Source organism: Nicotiana sylvestris, chromosome 7 (genome assembly GCF_000393655.2).
Source record: "Nicotiana sylvestris chromosome 7, ASM39365v2, whole genome shotgun sequence".
Classification (NCBI taxonomy): Eukaryota; Viridiplantae; Streptophyta; class Magnoliopsida; order Solanales; family Solanaceae; genus Nicotiana; species Nicotiana sylvestris.
Window position 1 is genome coordinate 158,629,993 of NC_091063.1, and position 15,696 is coordinate 158,645,688.

The 15,696-nt window shown below is 37.5% G+C and overlaps 2 protein-coding genes and 1 non-coding gene across 5 annotated transcripts; all 3 read left to right on the forward strand.

The window, feature by feature from the left end:
- The first annotated feature begins 539 nt into the window (after positions 1-539).
- Positions 540-10,641, forward strand: LOC104241137 (E3 ubiquitin-protein ligase UPL4). Of its 3 annotated transcripts, none has more exons than XM_009796081.2 (18): positions 540-778; positions 1,790-2,418; positions 2,524-2,634; positions 2,732-2,848; positions 2,944-3,102; positions 3,202-3,363; positions 5,049-5,201; positions 5,292-5,410; positions 5,499-6,615; positions 6,730-6,825; positions 7,024-8,253; positions 8,329-8,553; positions 8,636-8,740; positions 9,443-9,523; positions 9,612-9,680; positions 9,764-9,892; positions 10,010-10,093; positions 10,193-10,641. In XM_009796081.2, exons 2-18 carry the CDS (start codon positions 1,822-1,824, stop codon positions 10,256-10,258), a joined length of 4,620 nt encoding a protein of 1,539 aa, XP_009794383.1. In that variant the 5' UTR covers positions 540-778; positions 1,790-1,821; the 3' UTR covers positions 10,259-10,641. The 3 variants fall into 3 exon arrangements, with proteins under 3 accessions (XP_009794383.1, XP_009794443.1, XP_070006542.1); XM_009796141.2 differs by having other exon boundaries at positions 7,027-8,253; XM_070150441.1 differs by lacking the exons at positions 1,790-2,418; positions 2,524-2,634 and having other exon boundaries at positions 541-778.
- On the forward strand, positions 9,138-9,325 carry LOC138874259 (U2 spliceosomal RNA). Its single transcript, XR_011401301.1, has one exon. It is a non-coding gene; the product is annotated as a U2 spliceosomal RNA (small nuclear RNA).
- A 2,448-nt stretch (positions 10,642-13,089) lies between the features above and the next one.
- LOC104241277 (pentatricopeptide repeat-containing protein At3g09650, chloroplastic) lies at positions 13,090-15,620 on the forward strand. Its single transcript, XM_009796243.2, has one exon. The coding sequence runs from the start codon at positions 13,189-13,191 to the stop codon at positions 15,394-15,396; it is 2,208 nt and encodes a 735-aa protein (XP_009794545.1). The 5' UTR covers positions 13,090-13,188; the 3' UTR covers positions 15,397-15,620.
- The last annotated feature ends 76 nt before the right edge of the window (positions 15,621-15,696 follow it).

Here is a 15,696-nt window from a genome sequence, read left to right on the forward strand (position 1 = left end):
CAATTTCGCTCAAACTTCAGGACACGACGTCCTAAAATTTAAACCTCAAAGTTCAAACTTCAAGACATCGTGTCCCGAAGTTCAAAAATTGTATCGAGAAGTTCGAATAGTATGTCGTGGATTTTAAATTAGTAGTTCAGCAATTCAAGACACATAGTCCTGAATTTCAAATTATCCGTTCAAAAATTCAGGACTTAGAGTCCTGAATTTTTAAATTCATGATACTTAGTCCTAAAGTTTGGGTGAATTGGCTAGTATTTAAATACATTATAAATTGTGAATATATTTTAAATAACGGGCTTAAAAATGATTATTGTTGGACTTCGCCCAAACTTTTGTTTAAGAATAACAATTATCTTCCTACACAGCTCTCTATGGTTGACATATATTTGTATATGATCAAAATTCCATGTAGTCTATCACGTGTTACCTTTTGATGGTGAAGCTGCATCGACCTTGATAGTTTCTAGTGTGTAGATACCTTAATCTCATACAATGTGTTTCCTCTTAGAATTTCATTCTTCCTATAATTAACACTCAACCCCCCCCTCCCCACCCCCCACCCCTTTTCGCTACTCTGTTTTTCATCATTATCTATCATCAAACATCATCATCCTTTATTTTTCCATTGTATATATTTAAACACGCACACACACACACTGAACTTGGTGTGTATGTGTAAATATTCAACGCAGAATTTGTGAAGAAGGAGAAGATAAAAGGGGAAGTAATTAAAAAGAAAAGAAAAGAAAAGATCAATTAAACTCCACCGCCTTAGGTACCCAAGAATTAATTTTTCTATTTTTTTGGTTGAAAAGTGATTATGGGTCGTGTAATTTTCATCTTTTTGCACTTTTTAATCATCTGGGTAAAGGCTATTTACCCGACAGAAATTGCATACTTTGTGCTTTTGCCTATTGCTTTAAGCTGATCACCTCCTTCAAATTGCAGAAACTATGTATGTATGATGTATGTGTGTGTGTGTGTATGTATTTGCTTAAATCACTTGGACTTTTTCTGGGGTGTCTTTTTTTTTTTTTTGGAGGCTTTTTGGTCGAAAGAGTGCATTTTTTGTTGTTGCTAATTTTAGTGTTTTAACGTTGATATGTTGTTCTACTGTAATGGATTAAAGTTATATACAGTGACTTTTTAGAGATTCTTTTACATGTATCAGTGAAATTTAACCTATTATAGCATGTTAGTTACCTATAATTACCTTAAAGAACCTGATCCTATAAATATCTTTATACCGTCACTCAAGCGGAGCTAGAGTGCCGGGAGCGGGTTTCCTAGTTTTGGTTCGAACCTCGTATTTGTCTTAAAAATCCCAATAACTTAAAACGATTAGAATCTCGAACCCATAAGCTTGAAATCCTGACTCCGCCTCTGCCCCGTCAGTGCGCATTACATAAACTCACTCTATTGCTATAAGCATGTACTGTCTGTTTGTTCTACTAAATGATCAACATATAACACTATGATGACTTCGTTTGGGAGGTTCTCCTTGTTACTGGTTAATTTGTTGTGACATATTTTGTAATTCCATAACTAGAGAAGTCCAAAATTTTGTTTCCATGGATTAATCAATGAGTGGATTATATCCACAACTTGTGCTATTTATACAAGGATAAATTGGCCTTATGAGTCCTCTATATCTGTTTTGCTTGTTAGAAATTTTTATCCAAATTTTTTGTTTAGATGGCTGAAAAAATTAGATCTGTTGATGTTTGGTGCACTTGAGAATGATTATGGGTTGTTAAGAGAGAAGTGCTTATAATAATATTGACAGGACTGCATATAGAACTGGCTTGGTGTTGTTTAATGGGAAACCGGGGGCAGAAAAGAACTGAAACTGTTGATGAACTGCCTGCCGATAAGCGAGCCTGTAGCTCCACAGAATTCAGGCCAAGTACCTCTAATTCAGTGGTTCATACTACAATGAGTTCTATACACGAAAGCCGCAATGGCGATGTGGACACATCATCGTCAAGTTCAGGGTCAAGTGAAGGTGGAAAGGACTCTGCTTATGGATCTTGTGAATCTGATAATAGCTTCAGGGACTATTACAGGCGGCAATCGCTGGACAATCAGGGCAAATTCAAAGGAATTTTGTCAAGTTTGAGCAAGGAATTATCTAACGAATCAGCGCTGTTGGCTGCTCTTACCGAGCTATGTGAATTGTTATCTTTTTCTCCTGATAGTTCGATCTCAAACTTAATGGCAGATTCATTTTCTCCCATTCTTGTAAGATTGGCTAGACATGAGAGCAATCCTGATATAATGCTATTAGCTATCAGGGCAATGACTTATTTGTGTGAAATTCATCCTCGTTCTTCGGCCTACCTAGTTAGACATGACGCAGTTCCTGCCCTTTGTCAAAGGTTAATGGCCATTGAGTACTTGGATGTGGCCGAACAGGTGTGCCAAGTGGTTTATCAATAATTTATCTTCTTTGTACTAAAGTAAATAGTATAAAGCTTTTTAGGTGGATTCCTGTGGTTGATTTTTTCTTCTTCAATATAGTGTTTGCAAGCACTGGAGAAAATTTCCCATGACCAGCCGATTGTGTGTTTGCAATCTGGGGCTATCATGGCTATTTTAAGTTATATTGATTTCTTTTCTACAAGTGTGCAGGTAAAACAATAACATTAAGAATCTGCTATTGATAAACTGATGAATTGAAGGTTGAGAAGTTGATCTTCTTCTCTTTGTTTTTATTTATCTGTTGCAGAGAAAGGCACTCTCAACTGTAGTAAATATTTGTAAAAAGCTTCCCTCTGAATGTCCGTCACCTTTGATGGAGGCGGTTCCCATTTTGTGTAATCTTCTTCTATACGAGGATAGACAGGTATAATTTGTTCCAAGAGCTGTTCCTGTACTGATTCATGTTAAGTATTTAGTGTTACAATTTTATAACATTGAAATGGTTTCTTCATCTTTCAGCTTGTTGAGAGTGTAGCCACTTGCTTAATTAGAATAGTGGAGCAAGTATGTCGCTCTTCCGATATGTTGGATGAACTCTGTAAACACGGTCTGGTTCATCAAGCCACACATCTCATAGAATTGAATGGTCGAACAACAGTTTGCCAATCAGTTTATGTTGTAAGCTGTTGTTTGTTTTAGTTGCAGTCATCAGATATGAATATCCCTTGTCTACATTCTTCATTGTCTTGGTTTAGAAGTAATTTTTTCCCATGTTAGGGTTTAATTGGGTTACTTGTCAAACTGGCTGCTGGATCTATTGTGGCTGTCAGGACTCTCTTTGAACTTAACATCAGCCGCATATCAAAGGACATTTTATCCACTTATGACTTCTCACATGGGGGGCCTTCTACTCTGACGGTTGATGGGCATTATAATCAGGTCTTAGCCTTATATAGTGTCCTTATTCTTTTAATTGTTGATTATTATGTTATTTTAAATGAAATTCTATTTCGCAGCTATACATATGAAAAGGGAATTGTAGCATAGATTTGATCACAAAGAAAAAAAAGAAGCAACAGGGAGTTGTCATGTGAAAGAATTTTTTATTAATCATAGTTCTTGGTATGTTATCTACTTACGTCTGGTAGTCATTAAGCCAGTTAAACTTTTGGTTTCTCAAAGATTGTTGGTAACTTTGACCAGATAATTCTCTGTTGCCTGGGAGTTTGAGGAAAGATATCAAAGTAATATTCGTTTGGTCGAGCATGGTTTTTGTGCTTTATCTGTTGACTCATTCACAGGTGCTTGCTCGGATTTTACCTGTCAAGTTGAAAAAGAGGGGGACCAATTAGGTTGCACTGTAGTTTTTGAGTGATATCAATGTCTACTCTTTTATGTGGAAAATAAGTGATCCGTCATGGCTTCATTCTGTTTTAGTATGAACTCATGGATTGCTATTAGAGGAGCTGCTGGGTGTTCTTGTTGGAACAGATAGAATGTGGAAGAGTGATGCTATCATGATGAAAATTTAATATTATTCAAGTGTATGATCTTGGACAACTGCATAGTTAACCAAGTTTATGAAAGCTAAGAGCTATGGTTAGGTTAGGGTTTAAAGGACTGCTTCTTTGTTAGAAAGAGAAGGAAGAAGAGTAGTATGAATTAATAAAAGGGAGTGTAGAGGAATATCCCCATAAATTTGATGTGCAAGTCTTGACTTGCAATCTTGGAGTAGAGGAATACCACCATAAATTTGATATGCAAGTCTTGATTTTTTATCAAGTAACAATGATTTTATTGATACTGGGAAAGCTCCTATATACAAGAGGTATGCCAAAAGTAGAGAATCGGCAGAAAGATATGATTCTCTATGAAAGACATCCATCGTCTATAGAATTAGGAACCTCATGGGTGTACCAAAAAGACATTAAAAACGGGAGGCTATTTCTCAGATGTACAAAATCAAGCTCTTTCCATTCAAAAGGTCTCCTATTTCTCTTCCTCCATACTATGCTAATTGAGAGAATTAGCATTTTATACCTTTTAGTCTTAGATTTTAGGAGAGGGAAATAGGAAAAAGATAATGGTTGAAAGGTGGCTGAAAACCAAAAAGGTAAAATCACTTCAACGTTTGAATAGGAGTCATCCCAGACCCCATTTATGGAAATACACTGGGTTCTTCGTTGTTGTTTGAATAGGAGTCATCTGGATCTTTTCACATAAAAACATTGTAAATCATGCGTCTGATCGCTGAAACAAACAGCTAGCATACAGTGGTGGGATCATCAGGAGTTCATCATTTTGTGCCCCTGCTCAATTTTGATGAAATAGTGCTGAACTTTGTCTGTCAATCAAGTAACTTCTTTTCATTTCGGTTTGTTTAATATCAGCAGATATTAAAAAAATATCAGCAGATGTTCCATTACTTTCTTCCTTTATGGGGTTGTAGCAATTCTACCTATTGGGAAGCATTAATTTGAAGTGTTTCTTGTCTTTTGGTAGCTATATATAAGTTTAGGATGTCAATTATTGAAATGTCAGTGTCTTGGCTCATATCTTGTCAGATGGTTATGTCTCTACATGTGATGACTGCTGAAGCAATAGTGTTCTATTGTCTTCCTCAGGTAGACGAAGTTCTCAAGTTGTTAAACGAACTTCTTCCTCCCATATCCAGAGAGCAGAATATCCAACTAGCTGCAGACAAAGAACACTTCCTCATCAATCACCCTGATCTTCTGCAGAAATTTGGCTTTGATTTATTTCCTGTGTTAATCCAGGTGGTTTCTCTTAGTTGTGGTATCTAAATTAGTTTGCTCTAGTTTTTGTCATTCTTTCTTTAACTAACTTTTTTTTTAATCATCAAACAGGTGGTCAATTCTGGTGTAAATTTATATGCTTGTTACGGCTGTCTATCTGTTATCAATAAGTTAGTTTATTTCAGCAAATCTGACATGCTCGAATTTCTTCAAAATACTAATATTTCAAGGTGAGATGGTTTCATTTACTCCATGCTTTTAGCAAAATCTTAATATCTTCTTTCTATTAGGCTATATTGACTTATCTGTATCTTGCAGCTTCTTAGCTGGAGTTTTTACTCTCAAAGATCCTCATGTTCTGATACTAGCCCTTCAGATTGTTGATAAGCTTCTAGAGAAGCTCTCTCATGTTTTCTTGAACTCATTTGTGAAGGAAGGTGTTCTCTTTGCTGTTGATGCACTTCTTTCACCGGAAAAATGTTCGCAGTTTCTATTTTCAGATGAAACCTGCCAAGGATCAGTACCATGTGCTGCAATAAAATGTCTTTGTTTTGCTTCTGAGTCTCCAACAGGACCCGAAGCAAGGACCTGCAAGATAGAGAAAGAAACTGTTCAAAATCTTGCTAGGCATATCAGGACCAATTACTTTGCAACAGACTCAATGAATCCTGAATTAGGAATAACCGATGTTCTACAGAAGCTGAAGACTCTATCTTCTGCGTTAACTGATCTGGTCCATAAAGCTAGTAGCAGCATTGCTCCTCTTCAAGAGAAAGAAGACTTTTACCCTGTTTTGCATCAAATTATGTCAGAGTTAAACGGAAATGGTGCCGTTTCCACGTTTGAGTTCATTGAAAGTGGAGTTGTAAAGTCTCTCGTGAATTACCTTTCCAATGGCCAATACTTGGGACAAAAGGTAGATGGTGATGGTTCAGTAGATCAGCTGTATATTGTAGAAAAGAGATTTGTGCTGTTTGGTAGATTACTTTTGTATAACTCAGTCTGTCCTCCGGAAGACTCCGCCTTTCTTGCACTGATAAAGAGATTGCACAGTGCACTTTCCTCTGTGGAAAACTTCCCAGTCATCTTGAGTCATGCGTCTAAGCTACGAAACTCGTATGCTACTGTCCCATATGGGCGTTGTACTTCATATCCTTGTCTGAAGGTCCACTTTGTGAAGGGAGATGGGGAGTCGTCACTTGGAGATTATACAGAGGGTGTTGTGAATGTAGATCCTTTTTCGCCTTTGGAAACAATTGAGGGATACTTGTGGCCAAAAGTGAGTAAAAGGAAAAGTGAGAAGTTGAAACCTCCCACTCTGGCTATAGAGGAAGAGTCATCGTCTCGTTCATCACAAGGTGCAAGCACGTCTCAAGGCAAAAGTCCAGGACCCATGGAATTGGACACCACATCCACCAATGCCCATGAAACACAGGTTTGTTTATCAAAATTTTATTTGTAATAATTGCTTCTCAATCTGTTACATTTATACCTTTTATTTAATGGTAATGAGCTTCCTTCATTCAAGATTCTTACGGTTTTCTCTCAGGAGGTGAAGGGTAACTTACAACTATCTGTTGAAGTGGAAACTATGGATATAGAAAAAACAAAGAGTGATTCAATGGATATTTCAAATATTAATGCAGTAAGTTTTTTCCTTTGGTAATAGTTTTAACAAGTTATTTCTTATGTACTTTTAGCATGTCCTCAATTTTTTCTTTGCAATGTGTAAGTGATTCTGTATTGTGGTATAAATAGCCGCGGAATCTTATTGGCTATGTCAAATCAACGTACTCTGCATTCTGACATATCCCTGATGTTATGTTCCAATGTTGCCTTGAAGGAGTCTTTGGAGAAAGGAAAACTTTGTTCGTCTGAAGATGATAGTAGCACAAGTTTAGAGTGTACTGGATGTTCTGATGATGAAGATGTTGCACCAAAATTGATATTCTACTTGGAGGGACAGCAGTTGAACCAGAAGTTGACCCTATATCAAACTGTACTCCAGCAGCAGATTAAAGCAGGGAATGACATCATTACTAATTCAAGCATGTGGAGTCACGTACACAGGGTGATCTACAGAAGATTTGTGAGACATAAACCAGGATGTGCTCAGAGTGGCAAACACGTCGTAGATTCTACTCCATCTGAGAAACCTATAACATGGTGGCAGTACACCCCATTTTTCTCTAGCATGTTTGGCTCTGAAATGGTTGATCTTGAGAAATCAAGTCCAACTTATGACATCTTATTTCTTCTGAAAAGCTTGGAAGGCCTGAACAGGTTCAGTTTTCATCTCATGTCTCGTAGGAAAATATACGCTTTTGCAGAAGGGAAGACCACCGATTTTGGTGATATAAAGGTCACAAATTCTGATCTCCCTCAGAATGAATTTGCAAACACTAAATTGACAGAGAAACTAGAACTGCAAATGAGGAATCCTTTTTCTGTTTCCGTAGGTGGCATGCCACCTTGGTGTGGACAGTTGGTTAATTCATGCCCCTTTTTGTTTGGTTTCGAGGCAAGATGCAAGTATTTCCGCCTGGCTGCATTTGGTCAGCCACCAATCCAACCTGAACCGTCATCTCATAATACGGCAGGGGGTATGAGCGGTAGGCATCAAAACAATAGTGGCCTTCGCCGGAAAAAAATCTTAGTTCATCGAAATAGAATTTTGGATTCTGCAACACAGATGATGGACCTCCATGCCGATCAGAAGGTTGTCATTGAGGTGGAATATACTGATGAGGTCGGTACTGGTCTTGGACCAACCTTGGAATTTTTTACCTTGGTCAGTCATGAGTTCCAGAAGATTGGGCTAGGGATGTGGAGAGGTGATCGCATGGCTAGTGGAACCGTGAGTGTAGAGGAGGAATCTGGAATGCTCTTCTCTTCTTTTGGTCTCTTCCCTCGCCCATGGTCCCCTTTATCCCGTTCGTCAAGTGGCCTAGAGTTCTCTGAAGTGCTGAAAAAGTTTGTGCTTCTGGGGCAGATAGTTGCAAAGGCTCTCCAAGATGGCAGGGTTTTGGATCTTCCTTTATCCAAAGCATTTTACAAACTTGTTCTTGGGAGGGTATGCTCCATTTTTAATAGGCCACTATGTTAGTTCTAGTTCGTGAGTTTTCCTTATGTTCTCTTCTTTTTGTAGGAACTCACGGTATATGACATCCAGTCATTTGACCCCGAACTTGGTGGGGCTCTCCTAGAATTTCAGGCTCTTATTGAAAGAAAAAGACATCTGGAATCTGAGGGAAAACCATCATTAGACCTTGAACTTAATTTCCGGAATACGAAAATTGATGATCTTTGCCTTGACTATACTCTTCCTGGATATCCAGATTATGTCTTTAATTCTGCATCCGATGCAAAAATGGTTAGGCACTCTACAAGTTGATGCCTGATATTTTATGAGATTCTAACTGGCTAATCATTGAAGTTGATGACTTGCTTTCTAGGTTGACATGTCTAATTTAGAGGAATATGTTTCACTCATTGTGGATGCTTCTTTAAATTCTGGGATATCAAGACAAATTGGAGCATTCAAGTCAGGCTTTGATCAGGTCTGTGTCAACCAAACGATCTTTAAGTATAATCTCTTCTTGTTATAGATCTGCAACTATAGTTTGCATCAGGGGAAAATCAGTTGAATGATTTGTTAATTACTCTCTGGAAGTGGTAACACCAGAAATTTGTAAGAAATCCCATGTATGTTTTCATCACATTTTAAGATTTGCTGGTCATTTGAAGTATGTGTCATCCGGCGCATGAACACTAGCAAGCCAGTTAAAGTATTTAGATATTAGCTTTCATGTAACGGAACTATCCAGAAAATTATGTATTTTAAAGATTGTGCAATCTCATCTGCATTTGAAATACTATGACACTGTTTTTTCTTATTGAAATGGCAGCATTTTGGAGCTGCTTCATCAAATTAAATGAGAAAATCAGTTACCCCACATATCTTATATTGCCATAAGATTTGGTTGGATCTGTTCTTATCAGTGTAATATCTAATATGTGGGTCATCAACCCACATGATATTAACTCAATTTTTTAAGGGGGAGTGTCCATTAAGGTAGCTTGCTACTTGGGCTCTCGCGCGTCGCCCATGCATTGCACTACTGCACGGGCCTGGCGCACCCCTCCAAAAAAAGAAAAGAACTCTAAAAGTAGTTCACATGTTATTCATTTTTTTCTTTAAAGTCTTCGCCCTCTCTATAGCAGTCCAATATCAGTCCTCTTAAATGTTGTCGGTTCCTCAGGTGTTCCCCATCAAACATCTTCAAATATTCACAGAGGATGAATTAGAGCGACTGTTGTGCGGAGAGTGTGGATTTTGGAACGTAAGTTTTGCTTCCCAAGCAGCTATTGATATACCTTAAAAGCTCAATTTCCTGTTACATTTTCATTGATTATCATTCTTTTGTGCAGTCCAATGAGCTTCTGGATCACATCAAGTTTGACCACGGGTACACTGCTAGCAGTCCTCCAGTTGTAAATGTTTGTATCATTTCTTATCTTTTCAGATTTTATTCATGGAACCAATTGCTTATTTTGACAATTGATCTCCTGGAAAATTGCAGTTACTCGAAATTATGAGGGAGTTTGACAGCAAACAACAGAGAGCATTCCTGCAGTTTGTGACTGGTGCACCTAGACTGCCCCCAGGGGGTCTGGCATCTCTAAGCCCAAAGTTAACAATTGTTCGGAAGGTCTGTACAATGTAGATTTCCTGAGTGCATAATATAGTCCAATTGACAAGAGGAAGATATTCGTATTATACTTTGTTACTTCCTGCTCTAATGTCAAGCTCTTTTGGTTTGTCGCAGACTTGCAGTGGTTGGGTTGATGCTGACCTGCCTAGTGTGATGACATGTGCCAATTATCTGAAGCTACCACCTTACTCTTCAAAAGTCGAGTCCTTTCTCTTTCACTGCATTGTGTGAGGTCTCTTTTGTTTAATATTATTTGGCAAAACAAATAACTTTGTTTATTCTCTCTAAATTTTGCAGGAGAAAATGAAGGAAAAACTGTTATATGCCATAACTGAAGGACAAGGCTCATTCTACCTTTCATAGGTTCGCTGTCTTGGTCAATCAGGTACATAGCTTGTGAATATATAGTTCAGAGTAGGTGGCGGCTGGGTAAATTGGTGACATAGGAGAAGAATCACGGTAGCGGGTCGTTGGTTGTGGAGTTGAACAAGGAGCTGATTACTGCTGCTGCACTGACTAAAACTTGGTGGTTGTGTAAATCAATGGTTAAGTAGTATAATAAAGTAGTTAGTCCAGTTCTTAAAGGTGAATTGTACAGTGAAAAGTTCTTGGGGTTTTTTTAAAGCTTGGTTCAGTTAGTTTTTGGTACATATAAACTATGTACAGGAAACAGTTGCAGATTATATATTCCACCTAAGGTCAGTTTGATGGAAGATGAAAGTGAAATAGGTTAATTTGCTCTCTTATTTTGTTTCGTTTCGTTCTTTCCCGTTCTCGAGGTTACACTATGATGGAAGTATATTAGCAATGTATCTCCTGAAATGAACTTGAACCAAATTGCAAGATTTTTATTGCAACTGGTTGGACAAGAAAATTTACTTTGGTATGAAGGCCAAAACCACAACCAAATAGAAGCTCCCTTCAACACTTCTTATGTAGGAAACTTTACTTGGTTCTGATACTAAACTTAGCTTTCTTTTTACTAACCGTAATAAGTAGTATTGATTTAGAAGGGGAGCCTTGGCGTAATTGGTAAAGTTGCTGGCACGTGACCAGAAGGTTACGGGTTCGAGTAGCGGAAACAACTTCTTGTAGAAATGTAGGGTAAGACTGCGTACAATAAACCCTTCTCCGCACCTCGCACATAGCGGAAGCTTAGTGCACTGGGCTGCCTTTTTTTTTTTTTTAAATAGTTTTGATTTGGTCATATTCATCTTTCTTCCTTCCTTGCTTCCCTCTTGCCCTTCTTGAACTGGGGGTTTATTGGAAACAACCTTTCTACCTGCATTAGATAGGGGTAAGGTCTGCATACAAACTACCTTCCCCAGACCCCACATGTTGGGATCAGACTGGATTTGTTGTTGTTGTTGTTATTGATTTGGTCATAAGAGGATGGATCTAAACTCTTTCATTACCATTGATTTTGTAGTGATTATGGCTTAAAGGAAATGGAGGGTCAAAAATCTTTATTCTGATTCCTCTTTCTTCAATTGGATTCCATCTATTTCCAACAAAACAATTCTGTGACAACTATGGGTACCAAATTATAGAAACTTGACATATGCAATTCTTCAACAGTAACAACATATTTCTTTCAGGGGTTAGAGTTGTCTAATTTATTACAGAATCGACTTTAGACCGTAAGCCGCATGTACTACCCAAATCGGGAGATCTACGTGGTTTGCCTACTGAAAACGACAGTTAATACCATATACAATTAAAATATGTATTTTTTCCTGTATACCTACTTTTTAAATTTATTTTACCATGTATACTTATTATATGTTTGGTTTGAATACTGTATTCTAAATTAGATTAATATAGTATGTATGGTTTGATATTGTATTCCAAATTAGAATATTATGATATATTTAGTTTGAATATTGTATTCTCCATTAGAATAATACGATATGTTTGGTTTGGATATTGCATTCCAAATTAGAATATTGTGGTATATTTAGTTTGAATATTACATTCCAAATTAGAATATTGTGGTATGTTTGGTTTGGATAGTATTTCGAATTAGAATCTTGTGGTATGTTTGGTTTGAATTGTATTTCAAATTAGAATCTTGTGGTATGTTTCAGAATATTTGGAAGATTTGGAGGTATAGAGTAATATTTTTGGAATATTTGATGTAATTTCAAAGCTTAGATATATCATGAAAGTGAGTCTTACAAATAAATATATTATAAAACTTTCCCCAAAACATTCCTTCTACTTCTCCCGTAGTGTTTCAACATAATCAATTAAAAATTTGATTAAACGAATAAAATCATAAAAAAATATTTAATTAAAATGTATCTTACATTCCTTCTCCAATAATTTTTCAACATAATCAATTAAAATTTTGATTAAGCGAATAAAATCATAAAGAAATATTTAACTAAAATATAGCTCTTACTTTATATCACATCCATTTGATCCATGAAATTTTACTTTGTTGTGGTTTCTAAGAAATGTAAAATAAAAAAGAAATAGAAATATACTTCCCTGTATCATGCATGAACGCGAGATACTTTGTGAATCGAGCTGTCTTTTTTGCTTGTAAAAGAGTTCCAACGAACTGTTTCTTATTTATTCTTACATCACGTAGGCCACACTTTCATTTATAGCATGTATGGCCAAATTGGAAAAATCTGCTTATTTTGAGAAGTATTTTTCTTAAAAGTGCTTTTAAAAAAAGTACTTTTAGTGAGAAGCAATTTGTATTTGGATAATTAATTTGAAAAATATTTTTGAGCAGCAATTAGTATTTGAACAAGCTGTTAAAAGGTGTTTCTAAGTGTATTTTTCTCAAAAGTGTTTATGGGGAGAAGCTACTTTTTTCTACTTCTCAAAAACTATTTCTATTTCTACTCAAGTATTTTTTTTTTCCTTCAAAAAGCTTGGTTAAACACGTTAACTTTGAAGAAAAAAAATATTTTTGACAAAAAAAGTAGTTTTGGCGAAGAAAAAAGCTTAGACCAAATATGCTAGTAGTCGACCTTGATAGTCCAAACAAGTGTCATAATCTAGACAAACTCCAGTTAAAAAGTATCCTTTTTTTAATAGAAACTTGTAAGAAAAGAAATCAAGAAAAGGAGGAAAGTACAAGAGCCACCCAATAAATGATTGCCAAAACAAGAGGAAGGGAATATCCTGACGTAGTTCATCCCTTCTCCACCCAAAAACCCCTTTTAACCCCTCAAAAAATAAAACAAATATCTCACACCACCTTATCACCATTCCCCCAATTTTAAACACTGCTCCTTCCCCCTTTCTCCTCTTCTTTCCCAAATGTTCAAGAATTCATGACAACTCTACTACCCCCCACCCCCCCTTCACCCTCCCCCACTTCACCATCTTCTCCATTTCCTTTCTCCCACAAAAATCTTTCTTTCCACTTTACTTGTAAAGCTACAAGCTCATTTCGACCACAACCAACTTCAAATTCCTCAAACCCCACTTCCTTAATACCTTCCAAGAACTCATTTTTATCTTCCCCTGATAATACCCTTTTGACCCTTCTACAGCAAAGGAAAACTGATGAAGCTTGGTTATACTACACCAAGAATCTTGATCAACAACAACTACCTAACCCCACTTGCCTTAGCCGTTTAGTTTCTCAATTATCTTATCAAAATTCCACTGTCAGTCTCCGCCGTGCTCAGTCCATTATCCAACGCCTCCGCCACGAGCGGCAGCTCCACCGTCTTGATGCTAATTCCCTTGGTCTTCTTGCTAGTGCTGCAGCTAAAGGTGGACATGTTCTTTATGCATCTTCTATTGTTAAGTCTATGTTAAAATCAGGTTATCTTCCGCATGTTAAAGCTTGGAGTTCTGTTGTTAGTAAACTTGCTTCTTTAGGTGATGATAGTCCAATGGAAGCTATAAAGATTTTTAGTGCTGTTACTAAAAGGGTTAGAAGGTTTTCTGATCCTGCCGTTGTTAAGTTGTCGAAGCCGGATACGGCTGCGTATAATGCTGTGTTAAATGCTTGTGCTAATATTGGTGATAAAAATAGGTTCTTGGAGTTATTTGATGAGATGAATGAGTTTGATTGTGAGCCTGATGTTTTGACTTACAATGTGATGATTAAGCTTTGTGCAAGAGCTGATAGGAAGGATTTGCTTGTGTTTGTATTGGAAAGGATAGTTGAGAAGGGAATTCCATTGTGTATGTCGACGTTTCAGTCTCTAGTTGCTGCGTATGTTGGTTTTGGTGATTTGGTAACTGCTGAAAAAGTGGTTCAAGCAATGAGGGAAGGGAGGAGGGATCTTTGCAAGATTCTAAGAGAGGCCAATGAGGAAAAGCCGTGTTTGAGTGACACAGATGTGTTTGAAAAGTTGCTTCCGAATTCTGTTAGTTCAAGAGATAATGAGCCACTGGAGTTGTCTCGAGTATTTGAACCGAATTCTAGGATGTATACGACTTTAATGAAAGGTTATATGAATGCAGGCCGTGTTACAGATATGGTGAGGATGCTCGAGGCTATGAGGCATTTAGGCGATAGTGAGAGCCACCCGGACCATGTCACTTACACAACGGTTATTACTGCGTTTGTGAAGCAAGGTTCAATGGATAGGGCACGGGAGGTACTCGCCGAGATGGCCAGAATTGGCGTGCCTGCTAATAGAGTCACTTATAATGTTCTAATCAAGGGATATTGCCAGCAACTGCAGATTGACAAAGCTGAAGAGCTGATTAAGGAGATGTTTGATACTGGAATAGAGCCTGATGTGGTTTCCTATAACACAATTATTGATGGATGTATATTGGTCGATGATAGTGCAGGAGCTCTCTCTTACTTCAATGAGATGCGAGCGAGAGGTATTGCTCCGACCAAAGTAAGTTACACCACTTTGATGAAAGCCTTTGCTTCGTCTGGTCAGACGAAGCTAGCTAATAAGGTATTTGACGAGATGCTTAAAGACCCTCGAGTTAAGGTTGATTTGGTCGCTTGGAACATGTTGGTTGATGTATACTCTAAGCTTGGAAAGGTTGAGGAAGCAAAGAGTGTGATTGAGAGGATGAAAGAAAACGGAATCTACCCGAATGTGGCTACTTATGGGAGTCTTGCAAATGGAATTGCTTTGGCTAGGAAGCCGGGGGAAGCGCTTTTGCTTTGGAATGAGATAAGGCAGAGGTGCGGGATGGGAACAGGAGAGGAGTCTAATCCTTCTTCAGGTCTTCCACCATTGGAACCTGATGAAGGACTGTTAGATACTTTGGCAGATATATGTGTTAGGGCAGCTTTCTTCAAGAAAGCTTTGGAGATTGTTGCCTGCATGGAGCAACATGGGATACCACCAAATAAGACTAAGTTTACTAGGATCTACGTTGAGATGCACTCGAGGATGTTTACCAGCAAGCATGCATCGCAATCTAGACAGGACAGGAGAAAGGAGCGAAAACGAGCAGCTGAGGCGTTCAAGTTCTGGTTGGGATTGCCCAACTCCTATTATGGAAGTGAGTGGCGTCTTGATTCAGTAATTGACGAAGAATATGGATCGGAGTAAGTGAAGGTGAAATGGATCAGCTTATAGAACATAGATATTATACTTGAATATAGATCTGAAAGTTTGTTATGTTTATACATTTGAATAATCTGATACAGCTTTCTACTCAATTCTAGTATAGTTGGAAAGCAGGACTTTAATGTGATGAAGCCCTGAATTAACCATACTGTATTCCATCTTTGATAAAGAGCAATTATACTTTTATGTCCTCAACTTGTTTGGGACGAAGGCATAGTAGTACTAGTAGTTGTGGTAATTAGTACTTTTATGTGCTACCAAATTTCGTGAGGTGTATACAGT

Coding starts and splice junctions, on each gene's coding strand:
- LOC104241137 (XM_009796081.2), top strand. CDS start 1,822: ATGGGAAACCGGGGGCAGAAAAGAACTGAAACTGTTGATGAACTGCCT. Junction 8,254..8,328: donor ACAAACTTGTTCTTGGGAGG/GTATGCTCCATT, acceptor TTCTTTTTGTAG/GAACTCACGGTATATGACAT. Junction 9,893..10,009: donor AGTTAACAATTGTTCGGAAG/GTCTGTACAATG, acceptor GGTTTGTCGCAG/ACTTGCAGTGGTTGGGTTGA.
- LOC104241277 (XM_009796243.2), top strand. CDS start 13,189: ATGACAACTCTACTACCCCCCACCCCCCCTTCACCCTCCCCCACTTCA.